The following is a 22,777-nucleotide window of genomic DNA, read 5'->3' on the forward strand; positions in this document are numbered from 1 at the left end:
GATCTAGACAGATTAACACTATGGGCCCACACTAACAACATGATGTTCAACGTCGACAAGATCAAAATCCTTCACCTTGGTAAAAAAAAAATCTAGACACACAGCCTGGGAGAAACCCCACTTAGCAGTAGTGACTGCGAAAGAGATCTTGGAGTCTTGGTGGATAATCAACTAAACATGAGCCAGCAATGTGCAGCAGCAGCCAAAAAAGCCTACACTATCCTAAGCTGCATCAACAGGGGGATACACTCCAAGACCAGGGAAGTATTAATACCATTCTACTACGCCCTGGTCAGACCACATCTTGAGTACTGCATCCAGTTCTGGTCACCACACTTCAAAAGAGACATTGAAACTCTGTAGAAGGTGCAGAAAAGAGTAACCAAAATGATTAGGGGACTTGAAACCAAGACTTACAAAGAGAGATTGCGGGAACTGGGCATGGATAGCCTAGAGAAAAGGAGGGCCAGAGGGGACATGATAGCTGTATACAGGTATATGAGGGGTTGCCACAGAAAGGAGGGGGGCACTCTATTCTACAGAGCAGTGTTTCCAAACCTTTTTTGAGCCGCGGCACATTATTCATATTTTCAAAATCTTGGGGAACACTGAACGGGGGGGGGCACGGGGGGGGGGGGGCTAAAGAAAAGTTTGGACAAAAAAACCCCCTCTTCCTCCATTTCACTCTATTTCTCCCTCCCTCTTTCTCTTCCTTCCTTCCCTTCTTTCTCTCTCTCCATCCCTCTTTCTTTCTTCCTTTCTTTTTTGCTCTCTTTCTCTCTCCCTCCTTCCCTCCCTCTATGTCTTTCTCTCTCCCTTGCTCTCTCTCTGCCTCTCTTGCTATCTCTTTCATTCTCTCTCTTTCTCTCTCTTTCTGTCTTTCTTGCTATGTCTCTTTCTCTCTATCTCTTTCTCTCTCTCTCTCTTTCTCTGTCTCTCTGTCTCTCTTGCTATCTCTTTCTCTCTCTTTCTCTGTCTCTTTTGCTATCTCTTTCTTTCTCTCTCTTTCTCTCTTTCTCTCTCTTGCTATCTCTCTTTCTCTCTTTCTCTGTCTCTTTTGCTATCTCTCTTTCTTTCTTTCTTTCTCACTCTATCACTTTCTCTGTCTCTCTCTCTGTCTCTCTTGCTATCTCTCTCTCTCTCTCTTGCTATCTCTTTCTTTCTTTTTCTCTCTCTCTCTGTCTCCCTCCCTCTTTCCTTTCTATCTCTCCCTCCCTCTTTCCTCCCTCCCTCTTTCCTTTCTATCTCTTTTCTTTCTATCTCTCCCTCCCTCTTTCCTCCCTCCCTCTTTCCTTTCTATCTCTCCCTCCCTCTTTCCTTTCTATCTTTCTCTCCGTCCCTCAGCGGCGGCAAAGAAGAAGGAAGGCAGGCTGCAGAGGGCACCGAGGACAAGAGCGCTCGCTCACTCCCTCGCCCTCTGACTTCCCTCCCTCGCTGCTAAAGGGACGAGCGCGGGCACGAGCGCACGCGCGGGCCTGCTGCAAAAAGGGTTTTTTTGCTTCCCCCCCTTCCCCCACCTCACAGGAGAGAGAGAGAGAAAGAGCAGCGCCTTGTCGGTTCCGAGTGCAGCCAGGGAAAGCGGCCTCGAGCCAAGTGCGAACTGTGGGATGCGGCAAAGGACTCCTTGCCAACCAAAAAAGGGTGGGGGTGGCGAAGGCAAAGCCTGGGAGGCGGGGAAGGGAAGAGCGGGAGACCCCCAGACAGAACAGCTGAGGGGAAGGAAAGACGGAAGGAGGGAGGAATTGAGAAGCGAAGCCAGGGAGGGCTGAGAGAAAAGGGGAGCAGTGTGCGCGAGAGAGGGGCGGGGCAGGCATTCCTGAAACGGACAGAGAAAGCCCTCTCTTGCAGCGAAAGCGCTCCCAGCCAGGGTGCTGCGAGAGAGGGCTTTCTCCGTCCGTTTCGGGAAAGCCCGCCCCACCCCTCTCGCAGCCCCCTGGCTGGGAGCGCTTTCGTCCCGAGGAGCTGAAGCCGCAGCCTCAGCCGCCGTGAGAGAAGTCGCGCCCTAAGGCAGGGGGCGGCGGAGGAGGAGAGGGGGCAGATCGGGCGGGGAGCTTCGCGGCACACCTGACTGACACACCCGGTTGGGAAACGCTGCTCCAGAGCACCAGAGGGCCGGACGAGGAACAGCGGCTGGAAGGTGACCAAGGAGAGATTCAACCTAGAAGTAAGAAAGAACTTCCTGACGGTCAGAGCGATCAACCAGTGGAACAACCTGCCTTTGGAGGTTGTGAACTCCCCAACTCTGGACACTTTCAAGAGGAGATTGGACTGCCACTTGGCTGGGGTGCTTTAGGATTCCTGCTCAGGCGGGGGGTTGGACTTGATGACCTGCATGGTCCCTTTCAACTCTAACAATAAATAAATAAATAAATAATAAATAAATAGACTCCACTGCAACAACATTGCCAAAAGGCTTTAAGAGTTGTTAATCTAATCCTTTGCAGCTTCTTCTCTGGTAATTTTGAACTGCTAACAAGAGCTTACAAAACATTTGTCAGACCAATCCTAGAATACAGCTCGCCTGTATGGAACCCACGTTGCATATCTGATATCAACACAATTGAGAGAGTCCAGAAATATTTCACAAGAAGAGTCCTTCATTCCTCTTCTCACAACAATCGGTTGGAAACAAAAGGGGGTCACGTGACCCCAGGACATACAACAACAGTCATAAATATGAAACGGCAGCCAAGTTTTGATCCTGCAATCATTGGGCTATTGCGAAGGTCCTAAGTGTGAAAAAGGGGCATTGCGACTTTGAACGGTCAGTAAATGAACCATTGTAAGTCGTGGACAACCTGCCTTCCCCACTAGATGTTTTCTATGGAGCTTCAAAAAGGACTCCTAATCTGCTTCTAAAAGAGTGCACCAGTCAGACAGATAATCCTCGATTTCTGTTGTGACCCCAATGGAGGCCAATGTTTGTATCTCCTGAGTAAGACGGTTATTAAGTGAGTTCTGCCTCACTTTACTTGCCACAGTCGTTAATTGAATTCCTGAAGTTGCTTGTCAGAAGATCCCAAAATCTGTTCACATAACCCTGGGACATTGCCACCACCATAACTACGTTGTCAAGTGTCCAAAGTTTGATCCAATAACCCCTTTATTTTTCTAACAAAGTCCTTCCTTCCTAGAAGGAAGAATAGAAAGAATAAAATGGAAAAGTGGATTAAAAGGGGATACAAAAAAATAAATAAAAGGGTTCGGTTCAAAGTTCTGCTCAGATTAAAGAAATTGGAGTTTGAGAAAGGTTGATTAAGCTTGGAATATTGTTTTGCTTGCTCTTTTGTTAACTTTAATTATTTTTTTCTATTTAGATATATGAATATAGGAATTGCTGATCTGTTTTAATAAAGTTAGAAGTATTGATTATAATAAGATATGTAGTAGGTGATACTGATTTGGATTAGTGCATAAATGGAATTGAATTTAGAATTGTTGGGGAGATTAATGATGTTAATGGTTTTTAATTGATTGAAAATAGAAAATATTTAGAATTTTTTCCTTTTCTTTTGTTTTCTCAAATTGACTGAAATTTAAGATTAATAATTAAGTAAGAAATGTAGATAAGTATTAATTGACTAAATGTTAGATGGGCTGAAATAATTTTTAAATTTTTGTTTAGATAAATGTATTATTTGGGGGGGGGGAGAAGAAGTCTCAAATTCATGTATGTTTATGTTTTGTTTTTAATTTTCTTTTCTTAACATCTGATTGGCTATACAAGGTTTTCTTGGTTTATAGAAAAATGTATAAAGAAAGAAGGAAGCACTTTGACATAATGGTTAATAAGTTAGAAATATAATTGGTGTTGTACTTTTTGAAGGAACATTAAGGAGAGATTTTAATTAAAAGAAAAATATGTAACTGGATGATAAATTAGAAAAAAACTTGCAACTTTCTTGATGATTGATATTAGTTACTAACAAAATACCACATTTTATTCATGGAAAATTAGATGGTACATTGTATTGTTTGAATGTATGTTGAGAGACAAATAAAAAAAATTTACACCCCCACCCAAAAAGTGCTTCCTTCCTCCGTCCCTCCATTAATTTCATTCTTCCTTCCTTCCTTCCTTCCTTCCTTCCTTCCTTCCTTCCTTCCTTCCTTGTTCCCTCTATTTCTCCTCCCTCCCTCCCTTTCTCTCTCCCTCTCTTTGTCCCCACCCCTCTCTTTTTCTCTATATATTTTCTCTTTCTCTTCCTTCCTTCCTCTCTCTTGCTTGGGTTCCTGCCCGGCTATGCTCACTCTCAGCGATGATCAGGAGAGCAGCTCTGCCCTTTCGGTTTAACATTAACCACACTTTCACAGAGAGAAAAATCTTTGGTAGTGTGATTAATATTAAATCAAAAGGGCAGAGGTGCCCTCCTGGTCATCACCGAGAGTGAGCGCAGCTGGGCATCCCGGCAGAAGAAAGCAGATGGCTTTCGCCTACCTCACTCTCAGCTGGCTGCCTCGCTCCTTCCAATCCAACATCACCCGGACTTAGCGAAGCTAGCCGGAAGTGCCTAATGGGTGCCGCCATCTTGCTTGGGATGGCAACCGCGCGGGGCAAAACTTCCTCTTAGGGTTCGCAACCAGGAAGAGGTGACCAAGCGAGCAAGCGATCCGGGATTGCTCGGCTTTGCGTCACTTCAAAAGTTAGTGCACGGGGGGTTGCTGATGTCTGCGCAGGCACGTGCCCGCCCAGCTTAGAGGGAACATTACTTCCAACCCCAGGATTTCCCAAGCAGGTTTCCCAGGCCTAGTTACAGAACATTCAGAGGATTGCAGACACTAGATTGCAGAAGGTAGTCTAAAAAGAAGCCCGAAGGTCTGCTATGCTGCACTGGAAATTTAGCAGTTGCTTAGCCCTACAATGTCTCATGAAGTTCACAGTTCCAAGTTCCCATTTGCCAGTTAACCTCTGGAAATCCCAACAGCAGCCTGCCACATTCTACAATGTTATTAACTACATGAGTAGGCCCATCTGACGACACAAAGGCCAGTGAAGCTTGTCTCGTCAATCAGTTCTGCCTCCATCAGATGATCCATGTCATCAATCAGAACTGCAGCTGCTGACTCTTGGGTTCTCAGATGAGGGTTTAGCAACAGCCAGGGAAATCCAAGTAGAGACCAGGGAAGCCTCATGATCGTAAATCAGCCACCTCCTCTGCTCCAGCTCCATCTCACCTACCAACTGTGCCTTCCAACACTTAACCTTTTCTGTTTCTTCACCTCTTGGTTCCTTCCACAAATTCCAGCCTCTCAATCAGTTTACCAAGCTTGTCTTTCTTTCACCTTTCTCTCTACACCTCCACATACCACTGTCTACATTCCAAAATTGTCTCCATACAACACTTCAGAGCACCATCTACAGACACATGCAGCCGCTGTCACCATCTAACATTGTGTGCTTTTCCTTGATATTTCACTAGACTGATTGCAAAATAAAATTCTCTGTAGTTCAAACATCAGGTAATGAGAAAAATTAGTTCTGCTGCCAGATAAAAGTAAAGGGCTTTTTAAAAAAAGTTGGCAGCAAAGCCAGCAGCAGGTTTAGCCCTTTTCAGCAGCTCAAGTTAGTTTTAATATATTTTACTCTGGGTTTTTTTTTACAATTGTTCATTATTTTTAGTTACCAATTTTTAAAAATATAATCTTAGGATATCCTGCCAACTATCTTGATGAGGACAAAGAGGGAATAGCTGCAGAACGTGGCAAATGTGGCAATGAATGTATTGAATGATATGATGGGAGTGATTGTTAATTTAAAAAGCAAGATTTATTGATATCTCCATCCAACAGGTTGTACCAGTTGTGGTTAGTAGAACTTAATTTTGGGGTACTATGATTGCCTCACTTGTGAATCCTGAACTTCCACGTTAGTTATTAAACATTGCTTTCACAACTTTATTACATTATTATTATAAGATGCTAAGAACTATATTATGTATGTGCAATATAATAGAATATAATATTTATTGTTATAATAGTTGGGCATGCCAATACTGATGAGAATTGTAGTTCAGAACACTGAAATATATCAGTCTTATCTTTTCTCTAAATTAATATGCCTTAAACACCTTTCTCAAATTATGGTTATAGAACATTCTGTCTGTTGAAGTACTGGGTGCTTCTTAGATATGGCAACAGGCTAGAGAGGAAGTGCCAAAATATTCTGTGTAACTAAAAGCACATTTGTTTTGTTCTGTCAAACAGCGACAGCTTTATTCTCAATTCTTTCTTTGCAGGCAAATCTTGAACTTGGTGCCATTTGGGCAGTAGGGCAGCGAATCTGGCAAAGAGACTTTCCTGGTATATATACAACAATTGATGCATATCAGTGGTCTGAATCTATTCAACCAATTATGGAAGCACTTAAAGGTATAAATTTCTTAGTTAAAATTGTGTGTATTATTAACTGAAAGGACAATGGCTTGGATGGCCCCATGGTTCCTTCCCTATTACCTTTTAAGGCAGGGGTCCCCAAACCTTTTACACAGGGGGCCAGTTCACTGTCCCTCAGACTCTCCACTTCTCTCTTCCTTCTCCGTTGTTTTCTTTCTCTCTCATTTGTTTCATTTTCCTCTCGTTCTTTCCCTCCATCATTTTCTCATTTTTCTCTTTCTCTCTCTCTCTCTCTCACTCTTGCCATCTCTCCCTCTTCCTTTCTCTCTCCCTCTCTATCTCTCCCTCTCTCTTTCTCTCTCTCTGTCCCTCTCTCTTTCTCTCTTCTCTTTCACTCACTCTTTTTCTATCTCTTCCTCTTTCTTCCTTTCTCTCCCTCTCTATCTCTCCCTCTTTCTTTTTCTCTCTCCCTCTCTCTCCCTTTCTCTTCCTTTCTCTCTCCCTCTTTCTCTCTCTCTCTCTTTCTTTCTCCCTCTTTCTTTCTCTCTGTCCCTCTATCTCTCGCTTTCTTTCTCTGTGTCTCTCTCTTTCTCTCTGTCCCTCTCTCTCCAACAACGGCTTTCTCTCTCTCTCTCCAATTACAGGTAGTCCCCGGGTTATGTCATCCCCGACTTACGACGTTTTGTCATTACGACGACCCGGGGCCAGCAGAGGAGCTTGGAAGCTGCAGCAACCGGCTGTTGGTCCCTTGAAGGCGCCGCCTCCGTTCAGGCAAAGGAATCTCCACGATGGGTGGCGGCTTCAAGGGAACAACAGCCGGTCCTTCTGGGCGCTGCATTGCTGCAGCCTCCCAGGCCGCCCACCAAGGAGATCCCTTCGCTCGAACGAAGTCTGGCGGCAGCGGCCTCAGAGGCTGCAGCAATGCAGCGCCGAGAAGGACCGGCTGTTGTTCCCTTGAAGCCGCCGCCGCTGCCTCCATTCGGGCGAATTCAGGGGGTTCCTGAATCTCCCGTCCACTCACCGCGGAGGAGGAGGAGGAGGAGGAGGAGGAAACAGGAAGCAACAGTTTCTCTCTCTAAAGGCGGCAAAGAAAGAGGCCAATTGCAGGCCCGCTTTCCTCCCCGCCCCTTGGCTCTCCACCTCCTCCTCACTCAGCAGCAGACCGTGGTGAGTGGACAGGAGATTCGGGAGCTTATTATATCTATTGATAAAATTTTGTGTGCTGCCACAGGCAGCACCTGCATTGGTAAATATATCTTCATTGGTAAATATATCTTGAAAGGCTCTTTCATTTCCAAAACCCTGATACCAGTTTTCAGGAGAAATGTTGTCATTTTCAGCTGTGATTGCTGTTATTGCTTTTTAATTTGAGATAATTTATGATATAAGAAATAATGTGAGGTTTTGTTAAGATTGACATTCTTTATACATTGGAATTCAGTATTTAGTTTTTTATTATTGTTCATCAAAAGCAAATGTTGAAGTAAAATACATTTTTATGTATTTTGATAGGATACAGTGTTTTTCGGAGTATAAAATGCAACTTCTCCTCTCCCAAAAGAGACATTTTTGGCCTCCGGAAGCCCTGCCCCCATGTCCCAGTTTTGCAAAAAAAAAATTAAAAAATGGCCCTTTTTTTGTGAAAAAACAGGGTGTGCAGAGGGTTTGGGAGGCTTGCAGCGTGCTCCTGGGGTCTGGGAATCAGACTTTATATTTAACCATTCATCTCCCATATAAAGGTGCACATTTTTTATTCTCAAGAGAAACTTATTTAGAAACACAGTGTTTTCCTACCCTTGGTTGGCTAGGCTAGCTTTGCATTAATTACCTCTCTAATAGATGCAACGAGGCGGCGAGCATTTGGACTAGTGTCTCGGGCATATCCTTCCATAAGCGCAGATGACTTTGCAGCCTTTGTTGGACTTCCTGTAGAAGAAGCAGTAAAAGGTACTGAAAATACCTGAGTTACAAATAAACGTTACATATACTCAACTTTAAGCTTGTATGAATATATTTAGATATCTAGTAGCTCAGAGGCCCAGTTCTCTAAATGCTGCTGTATATTATTTGGTGATGGCGGTTATTCATTAATAAATTAATTAATTAATTAATTAATTAATTTATTAGATTTGTATGCCGCTCCTCTCCGTAGACTTGGGGCGGCTCACAGCAGTGATAAAAAGCAATACATGGTAACAAATATAATATTTAAAATCTAAAATAGCAATTTTACATTAAAAAATCTAAAAAACCCCAGTATATAAAAACATACACACAATCATATCATACATAAAAACTACATAGGCAAGGAGAGATATCTCAGTTCCCCCATGCCTGACAGCAGAGGTGGGTTATGATTTGGTGATGATTTTGTATTATTGTAACTTTTATCCAGTTTATGAAATCTTCGATCATCTTGCAACCTAGTTTGAAAAATCCCTTGTCAAATAATAGTCATGCCCAGTGAAGGGCTACCAAATTTTTTACTACCACACTGTGGGCATGGCCTGTGCAAAACGCCCTACATTTTCTTTCAACATCTTTCAGTTCAAATTGGGTGCTCAGGGGTGGAGTTCCATTTTTGCTACCCCACAGCATTCCCTCCTGTCCGGGCAACAGCCCACCCTTGGTCATGCCTCTACCTTAATAATATTATGTATCATCTGTTATGTATGTTTGAAATTGAATGTTAAGTTTTTAATCAATGCAATCTTGTGTAGCAACCACAGTTGAGACTAGCTAAGTTAAGATTGTTAAGTGAAACAGTCAGTAAGTGAAACTGTTTATGATTTTCAGCTTTCCACAGTTATGTGAAGGTCATACATGGGAATATTGGTCAGAGTTACATTTTCATCACTTACAAAATTGAACAGTATTTGAGTCAATCACTAAACAAGACTGTTATTAGAATTGTATTACAAGACACTCAGTTCTCACAACTATATTTTGTAAACAAAAATGAATTACAGTTTTTCTAAAGCTATGCACATTTTTAGAATTGCTTACAATTTATAATTGCTGATTTTTTTGAAGATTATCAATGTATATGGCAGTGTAGCAATATTTTATTAGATTGTTTCATTCCTTTGATAAAGATAACAAAACTGGTTTCTGTGCCCGGTATGAAATAATTTTAAAAGCAAAAGTATGTTTTCTAAAATTTGCACTGAGTTCACTTATTATATTACTGTTAAAGGATAACCAGCTGAATAAAAGGAAAACTAACAATAATTCACTTTATAGGAAATGGAAATATAGCAAGGAATAAAAACAAAGAATTTAAACAAATCAGGAAATTAATCTCATCAAATGTTTTCCATATGTGTATGAAACTATTTATACCTAATGAACTATATTATATAATTTAGGAGTTCTTGATCAGGGATGGCAAGCAGATTTGTCAGCTCGAATGGTTATGCCTAAAAAGCCAGGTAGGTGGAACTCTAGTTCCATGAGGATTTGTGGACGGGGGAGGGAAAGGCAAGGGAGGTGACACTTCAGGATAACTTAACATAGCTGCCTGCCTTTGCTACACACATCTGAAAATGTAATTACTGGTAGTATTTATATGCCAACATTTTTTCAAATGTTTAAAATAGTGGGGGGATACTCCTAAGGTGTCATGTCAAATAAATGAATTAGTGGTTTATTTGAATGGGTGCAGGATGATTTAATTAAATAAATATTTTAGAATGCAAAAGCTTAAATAGGAATAAACAGGAAGAGCCTGTTTTCTCTGCTGATTCTTGGCAATAAAAATTCAGTTGAGCATATTTTTCAGTGACCTTAACTGACATGCCTGAATTGAGTGAAATATAATTACAATTAAATGTTACAATTTTGAACACCATTTAAGTTGTCCAAGTCATTTTGCTAGTCTAAATATTGATAATAAAGGCTTGTAATATGGCTTACTTTGTTGCTGAAAATTATTCTTCAAACTATCTGAGATGAGTCTGGGCTATATCTATTACAATGATCTGCATTTTCTTATCTTGAATTGCATTACCCTGGGGGGGGATTACTAACCCCCTCAGAGAGGGTCTGCAACTTGGGCGTCTTCCTCGATCCATAGCTCAGAAACATCTTTCAGCTGTGGCAAGGGGGGCATTTGCCCAGGTTCGCCTGGTGCACCAGTTGTGGCCCTATCTGGATCGGGAGTCACTGCTCACAGTTACTCATGCCCTCATCACCTCGAGGCTCGACTACTGTAATGCTCTCTACATGGGGCTACCTTTTAAAAGTCTTCGGAGTCTTCAGATCGTGTAGAATGCAGCTGCGAGAGCAATCATGGGCTTCCCTAAATATGCCCATGTCACACCAACACTCTGCAGTCTGCATTGGTTGCCAATCAGTTTCTGGTCACAATTCAAAGTGTTAGTTATGACCTGTAAAGCCCTTCATGGCACCGGACCAGATTATCTCCGGGACCGCCTTCTGCCGCACAAATCCCAGCGACCAGTTAGGTCCCACAGAGTGGGCCTTCTCCGGGTCCCGTCAACTAAACAATGTCGTTTGGCGGGACCCAGGGGAAGAGCCTTCTCTGTGGCAGCCCCGGCCCTCTGGAACCAACTCCCCCCAGAGATTAGAATAGCCCCCACCCTCCTTGCCTTTCGTAAGCTCCTTAAAACCCACCTCTGCCGTCAGGCATGGGAGAACTGAGATATTCCTTCTCCCTAGGCTTCTACAATTTATGCATGGTATGTTCATATGTATGATTGGTTTTATAATAAGGGTTTTTAGCTGTTTTAGTATTGGATTGTCACATGCTGTTTTTACCACTGTTGTTAGCCGCCCGAGTCCATGGGGAGGGGTGGCATATAAATCCAATAAATATATAAATAAATACATGGCATAGGACCAGATTACCCATGGGACCGCCTTTTGCTGCACGAATCTCAGCGTCCGGTTAGGTCCCACAGAGTTGGCCTTCTCCAGGTCCTGTCAATTAGACAATGTCATTTGGCAGGTCCTAGGAGAAGAGCCTTCTCTGTGTGGGCCCCGGCCTCTGGAATCCACTCCCTCTACAGATTTGCACTGCCCCCACCCTCCTTGCATTTTGTAAGAACCTGAAAATGCACTTATGTCGTCAGGCCTGGAGTCACTAGACCCCAGCCTCTGCCCAGTAAAAGTATTGGATGTGATAGTATGCAAGTGATTGTTTGATTTTAAATGATTAGTTTTAAGATAATTTTTAAATTAACTATTCTGTTAATTGGTTTAGGAATGTATTATATGTACATTATCTTTTTTTATTGAAATGTAAGCCGCCTCGAGTCAACAGAGAGGGGCAGCATATAAGTCCAATCAATCAATCAATCAATCAATCAATCCATGGGATATATATTTCTGAACAAATTAAGATCTTATAGCAACATGTATCCATGTTAGCAATAAGAGAAATAGAAATAGCATTTAGACTTATATACAGCTTCACAATGCTTTACAGCTCTCTTTACATACTCAGCATACAACAATCTGGGTTCTTGTCTTACCAACCTTAAAAGGCTGAGTCAACTTTGAGCCTGGTGAGATTTGAACTACCAAATTTCAGGCAGTCAGCAGAAGTAACCTGCAATACTGCATTTAACCACTGCGCCACCACGATTCTTTAAAATGGAAATAAAATGAAGCTATATGAAAGAGAAATTTTGAATTTGCAAATAAATAAACCAAGGGAAATAATTGGCTTATAAATTATTAATAGAAAGAAAATGCTAAAATTACAAGGAAGAGACATTATATTAATGCATAATGTTTTACCAATATTCCAATATATATAGAAAACATATTTCAGTGGAGAAAATAAAGATGTATTTCAGAAAGTAAATGACTGAGCATTACAGAAGAATGAATTATGAATGGGCTTATAACAATAGAAATTTCAGAAGCTACTAAAACAATGTAAACTAGGAAAGGTGCCTTACTAGTTGGGTTATTAAGTCTCTATTAGAGTGTTTTGAAGATTGAACACTTACAACGCTTCAAAGTACAGTAATACCTTGTCTTACGAACTTAATTGGTTCCGAAACGAGATTTGTAATGTGAAAAGTTCGTAAGACGAAACATTGTTTCCCATAGGAATCAATGTAAAAGCAAATAATGCGTGCAAACCAACTTTAAGACTTAAAAAAAAGCGGCAGGCAGACAAAGTGAAGGCTAATGGAGTGGAGACAGACAGCGAGGAGAAGTGAGGAATGGAGGTCCTAACGAAGGCTAACGCCGCTTCAAATCTCTCCCAAATCGCTCTCCCAAAAGCTTCATTTCTTGCCCCAAATCTCTCCAAAAATTGATCTCCCAAAAGCTTCGTTTCTTGCCCCAAATCTCTCCAAAAATCGCTCCTCCAAAAGCTTCATTTCTTGCCCCAAATCTCTCCAAAAATCGCTCTCCCAAAAGCTTCATTTCTTGCTCCAAATCTCTCCAAAAATCGCTCCCCCGAGCTTTCTATCTTGTCCCAAATCTCTCCAAAAATCACTCCCCCAAAAGCTTCCTATGCCAGCTAAATCGAGGTCCTAATGAAGGCAAATGGAGTGAAGAAAGGCAGCAAGAAGAAATGAGGCATTTTGAAAGGAGAGGTGAGTTTGGAAGACTTTGGAAATGATTTGGGGTGGCTTAGGAAGCTTTTTGGGGAGCGATTTTTGGAGAGATTTGGGGCAAGATACAAAGCTTTTGGGGGAGTGATTTTGGAGAGATTTGGGGCAAGATACAAAGCTTTTGGGGGAGTGATATTTGGAGAGATTTTGGGCAAGATACGAAGCTTTTGGGAGAGCGATTTTGGGAGAGATTTGGGCAAGAAATGAAGCTTTTAGGAGAGAGATTTTTGGAGAGATTTGGGGCAAGATACAAAGCTTTTGGGGGAGTGATTTTTGGAGAGATTTGGGGCAAGATACAAAGCTTTTGGGGGAGTGATATTTAGAGAGATTTGGGGCAAGATACGAAGCTTTTGGGAGAGCGATTTTTGGAGAGATTTGGGCAAGATACAAAGCTTTTGGGGGAGCGATTTTTGGAGATGTTTGGGACAAGATACGAAGCTTTTGGACTGGCAATTTTAGCAGCGAAGATGGGGTGAAGGAAGCGGCAGGCTAGTGGTGATTTTGGCAGCAGGATGGGGAGGTTGCGGGGAGCAGAGGAAGCGGAGGGCTAGAGGGGAAAGTGGCAGGGAAATGGGGCAGCTCCGGCGTTCCCCGCCTCAGGTGCAAGCAAAAGGAGGCGGGGAATTCCAGCGGAATTCCCATGCAAGCAAATGGGAAATCCCAGTGGTGACAGACACAAGGCAGGGGAATCCCTTCGGCAGTCAGATAGCTCATGCGCAGTAGGAGAGCCCATGGACCAGGTTCGTAAGACGGAAAGGGTTTTTAAGATGAGGCAAAGAAATCTTAAACCCCGGGTTCTTATCTTGAAAATTTCGTAAGACAAGGGATTTGTAAGACGAGGTATCACTGTATAATGAATTCTATTGTACAAAGAAGAAAGATGCCACATACTTGGGAAGACTCTTGTTATAATATTAATACTTGAAGAGAGAAGATTTGACTTTGCAAGAAACTAGAGACCAATATCATTGGATAATGATTAACAATTGTTTATGATTTTAGTTGAAAAACTGAAAGAAATTCTGAAAAAAATTATTTGAGGATCAAATGACTCGGTGGAATAGTTTGCCTCCTGGAGTTGTAGATGTTCTATCATAGGGGTTTTACAAGAATAGATTGGACAACCCCTGCCCAGGAGGGAATATGGTCTTTCATCTTGTCCAGGGGATTGGATTAAAAGACCTCTGAGTTATTTTTCAGTCTATAATTCTATGTTCTATCATAGATTTTTACTTAAAAGAGAGCTAAATGACTGTGTTATTTGGAATATTTGGAACAATATAGTGAAATACAACTGCATTGATTTTTTTAGATGCAGAAAATGCTTTTGACAGATTGAGCTGGATTTTTTTGTTTAAAGATCTGGAAGATACAAATTTTGGACAGAATTTTATAAAAATGCATGAATTTGATTTATACTTCGCAGATAGCACAAATAATTTGTTAGTTTGTTTGTTTTGTCAATGGAGATTTAACCAAACCACATCTAGAAATAGCAAGACAATGTTACCCATTGTCTCCTCTTTGGTTTATTTTAGTTCTTTTGTTGAAATATGAGACAAAAAATATGAAAACAATGCATGGTAAAATGAGCTAAAATGTTCTACGATATACAAATGTGCAGAAAATATATGATTGAACAGATTTAAATTTACATTGTGTTCCAATCTTGAAGATTATTTTGATAAAAGGATGTATCATTGTTTTTTGTTACCATAGCTACCATATTTTTCAGTCTATAAGACCAGGAGTGAAATCCTGACTCACTCATGCTTGTCAGTTGTTGGAGAGCTCATCGTGAAGGGAGTGTGAGGCTCCGCCCACCTGCCTGGATGCCACCATTTGGGCTCTTTTATCCTCTGCACGTGCACAAAATGTTTTGTGCATGCACAGAGGGTAAAAGAACCCAAATGGCAGCATCTGGTCAAGTGGGCGAAACCTCCTGATCCCTTTGCCATGGGCTCTCCGACAACTGACAGGCATGAGCGAACCGGGAGAATTTTACCCCTGTATAAGATGTACCTGACTATAAGACGCATCTAGGTTTAGAGGAGGTAAACGAGAAAAAAACTCTGAACCAAATAGTGTAGTGATATATTTAATAAATTATAGCACAATGATATTTCAGTTATGTAAAGTCAATAGTGGTATTAAGAACCATCATCACTATCATTAACAAATGAGGAGAGATTTTAAGGTTCAAGCACTCTTCTAGTTTTCTGTATACCCCAAGAACTCATCATAGAAACATAGAAGTCTGACGGCAGAAAAAGACCCCATGGTCCATCTAGTCTGCCCTTATACTATTTTCTGTATTTTATCTTAGGATGGATATATGTTTATCCCAGGCATGTTTACTGTGGATTTATCTACCACGTCTGCTGGAAGTTTGTTCCAAGGATCTACTACTCTTTCAGTAAAATAATATTTTCTCATGTTGCTTTTGATCTTTCCCCCAACTAACCTCAGATTGTGTCCCCTTGTTCTTGTGTTCACTTTCCTATTAAAAACACTTCCCTCCTGGACCTTATTTAACCCTTTAATATATTTAAATGTTTCGATCATGTCCCCCCTTTTCCTTCTGTCCTCCAGACTATACAGATTGAGTTCATTAAGTCTTTCCTGATACGTTTTATACTTAAGACCTTCCACCATTCTTGTAGCCCGTCTTTGGACCCGTTCAATTTTGTCAATATCTTTTTGTAGGTGAGGTCTCCAGAACTGAACACAGTATTCCAAATGTGGTCTCATCAGCATTCTATGTAGCGGGATCATAATCTCCCTCTTCCTGCTTGTTATACCTCTAGCTATGCAGCCAAGCATCCTACTTGCTTTCCCTACTGCCTGACTGCACTGTTCACCCATTTTGAGACTGTCAGAAATCACTACGCTTAAATCCTTTTCTTTTGAAGTATTTGCTAACACAGAACTGCCAATACAATAGTCAGATTGAGGATTCCTTTTCCCCAAGTGCATTATTTTACATTTGGAAACATTAAACTGCAGTTTCCATTGCTTTGACCATTTATCTAGTAAAGCTAAATCATTTACCATATTGCCGACGCCTCCAGGAATATCAACCCTATTGCACACTTTAGAGTCATCGGCAAATAGGCAAACCTTCCCTACCAGACCTTCCCCTATGTCACTCACAAACATATTAAAAAGAATAGGACCCAGAACAGACCCTTGTGGCACACCGCTTGTAACCTGACTCTGCTCAGAATACTCGCCATTCACAACAACCCTCTGGTGTCTATGCTTCAGCCAGCTGCAAATCCATTGAACTATCCAGGGATTAAGTCCAATCTTCACTAATTTATCTATCAGCTCTTTATGTGGAACTGTATCAAAGGCTTTGCTGAAGTCCAGGTAGGCAATATCCACGGCACCACCTTCATCCAACACCTTTGTGACATAGTCAAAGAAATCAATGAGATTAGTCTGACATGATTTGCCTTCAGTAAAGCCATGCTGATTTGGGTCCAATAATTTATTGTTTTTTAGGTGCTGATTTATCCTCTTTTTCAGTAGAGTCAGAATTTAGGAAGCTTAGTTGCTCACAGTCACTGATATCTCTTTCTTCACTATCTTAATACATGATATCATCTTCAATTCCATCTAAGGCAGTGTTTCTCAACCTTGGCAGTTTGAAGATGTGTGGACTTCAAATCCCAGAATTCTCCAACCAGCAACGTTGAAGTCCACACATCTTCAAACTGCCAAGGTTGAGAAACACTGATCTAAGCCATTGCTAATGCCACATATTTTGAATGACTGTGCAATGATTTTGTCCTTTACTAAATGCCATGATGTTTTAACCCATTCGCAAACTTTCATTCATCCAGTAGGTAGATCATGATTGCTATCCATTTGTTCCACTCTTCTCACATATGGACTTTAAATGGCCTATTGATGGAAATGTCAAGAAGTTGCAACTTCACTTCTTTAAAAAAAAGTTGTGGTTTCGCTAATATGTGCTCTAAATTGGTGGAGCACTATTAAAGCAATTTTTTTCAGAAGCCCATTTGGACCACCCCTTTTCAACCCGTACTCATTTTCGTCCATCCATTTTTTCTCATGAACATGCACAACAGCTCCTTTTGGAATCACTTCTTTTAGAAAAGTTTCCCTTTTGAAAATTAACATCGGTGGCAATTTGGTGTCATCTGCACAGCAGAGCAACACAACCGTATATTGTGCTTTCTCATGTCCTGAGGTTTTCACTGTTATGCTTTTGATAGCAGGCCAAAATTATGGGCTTTGGATCTTTAGTCGTGCCATTTGGCATCTTTCAGATCCACAGTCTTATTAAATGGTACATCAATAGTGGGACTTCATCCATATTCCCAATCTGGCCAATGTCAAAATTATTTTTCTTCCATCGTCAATTACAAATGTATGAAAAGACAGTCTCTTAGATTCATAGTCTTGGCACTTTTTGTACAATTTTAGTTTTGGAGTGCATAGCAAAGCCACATCATCTCGTGAATGTGAAGCACCACAATGGTGATCCAGTAAAATCCTGAATGCCTTTCTCTACAGCAATGTGTTTGCTGTAATAGTAATATATTACCATTTTTGTAGAAACTGTGAAGCTGTTATTCCAGTGACTTGTGATCCATTCTTTTATTGCCCACCTCTAACTGGCCACTTGTAGCAAGCCCATGAAAGTTGTGCTTAGTTTTATCTTACTTTTTGCAGCTGATCCACCTGTTTCTTCCACTCTCTTATCATTTTTTCATTTGAAGGTGGTGCAAAATGTTTCTCTGCTGCTCTGTTTCCATATTTCTCATCATATTTCACTACTTCCAGTTTAAAAGAAATTTTATATGCTTGTCTTTTCTACTTTGACATTTTTGTACCAGTATGTAGCATATAACAATGCAGATCACTATATTCATACACAAGATAACTGTATAATGTATACAGTACATGCCACACTAGTTCTTTATGAAGGAAATACCAGGAGCAGGGGAAAAGGAGAAAGCAGCCTCCTTCCCTCAACCTGGCTGCTCTATTGCCCATTTCTCCAGCTCTTGTGCCCACAAAAGCCTCATTTTTGATGACTGATGCCAAACAGAAAGAGGTGGCAGGAAGAAGTCAGTCTTCCCGGGATTTAAGTTACTCTTCCTCCCCCACCTTAAACTAAACAATAGCAAGCAAGAATTTTAGGACATTGGTGGTTTTTTTGCTCCTGAAAAACAGTTCTAGCGATGTTATCTTTACAAAGACAAGCAGGTAGGCTCTAGCATGTCTGCCCATGCTAATAAAACACAGTCTGCCACCCCCCAAATTGCATCAATGGCTGTGGTAAGTGATGGACAGGAAGCCATGTCATGCCCAGCAATAGAGGGCAGATGGATGGCAAGAGGAACCCCATCTTGCCACCCACGTCCCAATGAAAGCTGGCAACTTGGCCACTTCCCTTGCATGCCCTTTCCAGTGCTGGAAGCCAAGCCATATCTCCGTGTCTCTGGGCTCACAGTCCATGCAGGCCAGGAATAATGTACTTGTGGTACATGGCAGGCGGCAGTGTGGCAAGTGGCAGCAGGCCGTCCTTCACAGCTGCAGGCAGACATAGAGCAGTCCAGGCCAGCCAGCAGTGGGATCAGCCAATTCTCCAAACTGCACACAACTTTAACAAACTGGCTGAATCCCACCTCTGCATTACTGCCTCAGCCGGGAAACGCTGGAGCCTTCACCCCCAATTGATGGTTGGATTGGCCTCCCAGAATGCCACCAATCAGCTACTGCACCAACTAATTCCCTCCAGATGTTGCAAAAGCCCCAGCTGATGCAGCATTTGATTTATAAGACATACCAAAATTTTCACCGACTTTGGAGGGGTGCTTGGAGGGGTACTCTGAAAAATAAGGTACTTTAGGAAAGCGAGCAATAAAAATTGGATACAAATTAATATACTAATTTAGATTTTAAAGGCTAATTTAGATTTAATTTAATTTAACTAATTTAACTAATATAGATTTTAAAGTACAATTAAAAACTTTTGGGATTAATTAACAAAATATATTTATGACTGATTGGAATTTCTGTATAGACTTGCATGAGACAAAACCCCCCACAACTTTTGATGTTTAGAAAAATACTGGATATTAGAAAAAAGTAAGCTTTTTTATAATAGAGTAAGTGGTAATTTTGTAATTATGTTTATATTTGCTATTTCTTTTTGTCTTTCTCTGTTTTATTTATTATGTATCAGTTTGTGTTACTTTTTATGTTCTCTTTTAAACTAAAGGAGCCTTGGTTGGGGGGGGGGATTCTATATTGTAAATTTCCAAAATCTCTAACAATGTTTGTTTGTTTGATAGATGGTTTTTGTTGTTATATATTTCAGGTCCTCAGGAGCCTACATTTAACAGGTTTCATCCACTATCAGGTATGCATGTATCAAATTTGTCTCTGTAACTGCCCCAGTCCTTTGCCTTCCCTTGTTTGGAACTCCAGAGGGCCTGTATCATCCTAAACTTACAGTAGGTCATCGAGTCCTGGTTTTTCTCCCAAGCATAGGCTCAGAATCAAAAAAGTCCAGGAATTGATTAGATGTTGGGATACTATAGGGCAAGTATGATTTTTTTTTTAAAAAAAGGTTCATGAATACTGTTAATTCCCTGCTATGAACCACCTAGAATTATTTTATGCATAGGATAAGTGACTGTATACATTTTATAAATAAATGTATTAATATTTTATACCCTTGCTGTCTAAAAATATTCTAGCATTTTATTTGTATCTGTTTAAATAAACTAACATGGCACATGATTATATGTAGGAGTTTGAAGCCTACTCAGTTTTCCCTTTATGCAGAAGTGCAAGCTTCTGAAGCTAAAATAATTATTCCCTTGTGCTACAAAACATGTAGCTAGTGGCTGTTTTTCTTTTCAATACCATTCACATTACTATATTGGCATCTTAGAATCTTGATGTTGTTTAGGATTTTGTATTAAAAGTTAGAAAATATCTAAGAGTAAGCATTAAATTCTTTCTTCTACCAAATATTTGTAGACTTTCTAATGATAATGTGAGTGAGGGTGTTTGTTAATTACCCATTTACTATGCTATGAACAAAATTTTGATCTATTGAGATCATTCAGAAACAGCAGGAGACAAAAGATACACCTGCAGCCTCCAGAAGTACAGCTTGTTATCTTTGTAGGATAGAAATAATGTAGTTTCTGTTCTCATAATTTTTTTCTGCTTTCTTTGTAGAACCTGCTCCAGTTCCACCGATTCCTAATGAACAGCAGTTGGCCCGATTAACTGACTATGTAGCTTTCCTTGAAAATTGAGAAAGCTGATCATTCATCCGTGACGTGCTATGTACTTTGAGATTCATTTGCATTTTGTTTATTCTGTTCAGTGTTGCAGTGTATGCACTATAGTGTTACCATGTTGATTTTATTAGAACAAGTATTTCAATTTAATTCCCATATTTAATTAGCTCATATTTAAATAACTCATTGTGGAAGAAGTAGCTCTTCCCCCTTTATAATCTATTATAAATTGGAGGAAAAGTCAACCACTACCATGGCTCAGCTGAAAACCAAGCATTGAAAAGGACAGGGAAGACCAAAGTGTAATCAAACAATGCTCTTAAAACTAAATCTATCAGAAAACATTGCAGTGTCTTTGTCTGATTATATGTTGCTATTTTCAATGAGTTTTGGCTTTGGCTTGTCACACATTGGAATATCTAATGGCAGATTTTGAAGGCTATTATTTTAATACACTTTAAAAGATATGTTCTTGAATATAAGCACACATTTAATCTGGGAGATACCAAAATATGTATTTGGTAGAATATATGCATAGCTAATGGTTCTTGTATAACAGTCCTGTTAGCATTCTGCTTTGAGACTTTAAAAAAGCATCAGCTGATTTCTCAAACTGATAACTTGCTTCTGTTTGAACCAGAATATTTAGATTGCCTTCTGGATGTTCCCTGTGCTCACAAGAAACAACAACTAGTTGCTGAAGCCAGTAGATGAAATGATTCTTGAACTTCAGTAGAACGTTTTTGTGTTGGAATCTTGCTAATGTGGGAAGAAAGGGCACATCTTGCTGTGTCATTTTAATATGGCATGCTCCTAGAGTTGTGGGGGTTTTTCTCTCTCCCTTATTATTAGACATTTAATGATATGTTCAAAAATTGCTGATATCTGTCCTTTGTAGTGACACTTCTCTCCTAGTGCATTATTACTGTATGTTCTTAACTGTTTTGGATGTGTTTGATTGCAAAAGAGTCCTAGTTTCTGCACAGTTACTTTAAGAGTATCTAAAGGGATGTGACCATTGATTTTACTATTTATTTGAAAATCTCAGATTAGATTGGAAGCTTAGTTTTGTTATTATTAAAATATATTTACATCATTCTGGTCTATTTTTAAAGTTAATTTTTCTTCAAGAGATATATTTAGATTTAGCATTACTTTAGCACTCAGACTAACTATGAGTTTGTGTGCAAGTTTGCATGTGTGAAATCTATTTACATTAAAGAATACTTGGTGATATTTTAGTGGTAAGATCCTAACCATGTTAAATGTAAACTTGTTTAATGTAAGTATGGAGTGATGAAATAAGTTACAGAAGATGGAGAACATTTGTTCTTTGAGAACAAAGATATTTAAGTGGTTTGAGTTAAATAGAATGATCTGTGTTAATCACCTGAAGCACAATAGGAGAAGCAAAAAATAAGCAAAAATATAAATGGTAACAATTTAGATTTAACACAAATATATATTTATTTTTACATAATAGTTTCAAACAGGAAATTGTTATAAAACTTGTTGATTAGGTGTAGGAGGGACAGTCATATTTATTTTACAGTATAAGTATTTATATATTGCATGATTATATGATTTATAGTACTGTATATTTTTTATATATACAGTGGTGCCTCTACTTACGAACTTACCATATTTTCCGGCGTATAAGACGACTTTTTAACCCCCGAAAATCTTATCTAAAGTGGGGGGTCGTCTTATACGCCGGATACTGATTCCACAGATTCCGCCGCTTTGCCGCCGCTCCCGCCGCCGGCTTTGCTGGGGTCCAGCCCTCTAGCCGGCACCTCACCAGCTATCCGCCGCTTCTTTCTTCTCCGCCTCGCCTCCGCTACTCCCGCCGCCGCCTTTGCCCCTTGCCCGGCGGGCAAGAGGCAAAGGCGGCGGGAGTAGCGGAGGCGAGGCGGAGAAGAAAGAAGAAAAAAAGGGCTCCCGCCGCCGGCTTTGCTGGAGTCCAGCCCTCTAGCCGCGCCTCGCCAGCTATCCGCAGCTTCTTTCTTCTCCACCTTGCCTCCGCTACTCCCGCCGCCGCCTTTGCCCCTTGCCCAGCGGGCAAGAGGCAAAGGCGGCGGGAGTAGCGGAGGCGAGGCGGAGAAGAAAGAAGAAAAAAAAGGGCTCCCGCCGCCGGCTTTGCTGGAGTCCAGCCCTCTAGCCGCGCCTCACCAGCTATCCGCCGCTTCTTTCTTCTCCGCCTCGCCTCCGCTACTCCCGCCGCCGCCTTTGCCCCTTGCCCGGCGGGCAAGAGGCAAAGGCGGCGGGAGTAGCGGAGGCGAGGCGGAGAAGAAAGAAGAAAAAAAAGGGCTCCCGCCGCCGGCTTTGCTGGAGTCCAGCCCTCTAGCCGCGCCTCGCCAGCTATCCGCCGCTTCTTTCTTCTCCACCTCGCCTCCGCTACTCCCGCCGCCGCCTTTGCCCCTTGCCCGGCGGGCAAGAGGCAAAGGCGGCGGGAGTAGCGGAGGCGAGGCGGAGAAGAAAGAAGAAAAAAAAGGGCTCTCGCCGCCGGCTTTGCTGGAGTCCAGCCCTCTAGCCGCGCCTCGCCAGCTATCCACC

At 41.2% G+C, this 22,777-nt stretch overlaps 1 protein-coding gene across 2 annotated transcripts in view; it reads left to right on the forward strand.

Annotated features, from left to right (window-relative positions):
• COPS8 (COP9 signalosome subunit 8) overlaps nucleotides 1–21,317 on the forward strand; it is a 33,246-nt gene extending 11,929 nt beyond the window's left edge. Inside the window, exons 4-8 of one of the 2 annotated variants that reach the window (XM_070732289.1) lie at nucleotides 6,237–6,369; nucleotides 8,173–8,280; nucleotides 9,702–9,764; nucleotides 19,285–19,326; nucleotides 20,157–21,317. In XM_070732289.1, coding sequence (XP_070588390.1) covers nucleotides 6,237–6,369; nucleotides 8,173–8,280; nucleotides 9,702–9,764; nucleotides 19,285–19,326; nucleotides 20,157–20,236 — 426 coding nt within the window. In that variant the 3' untranslated portion in view covers nucleotides 20,237–21,317. The remainder of the gene's footprint in view (nucleotides 1–6,236; nucleotides 6,370–8,172; nucleotides 8,281–9,701; nucleotides 9,765–19,284; nucleotides 19,327–20,156) is intronic. The other variant, XM_070732290.1, reaches the window with a different exon arrangement.
• Nucleotides 21,318–22,777: the final 1,460 nt, after the last annotated feature.

The sequence above is a fragment of the Erythrolamprus reginae genome, chromosome 1 (assembly GCF_031021105.1).
Source record: "Erythrolamprus reginae isolate rEryReg1 chromosome 1, rEryReg1.hap1, whole genome shotgun sequence".
Classification (NCBI taxonomy): domain Eukaryota; kingdom Metazoa; phylum Chordata; class Lepidosauria; order Squamata; family Dipsadidae; genus Erythrolamprus; species Erythrolamprus reginae.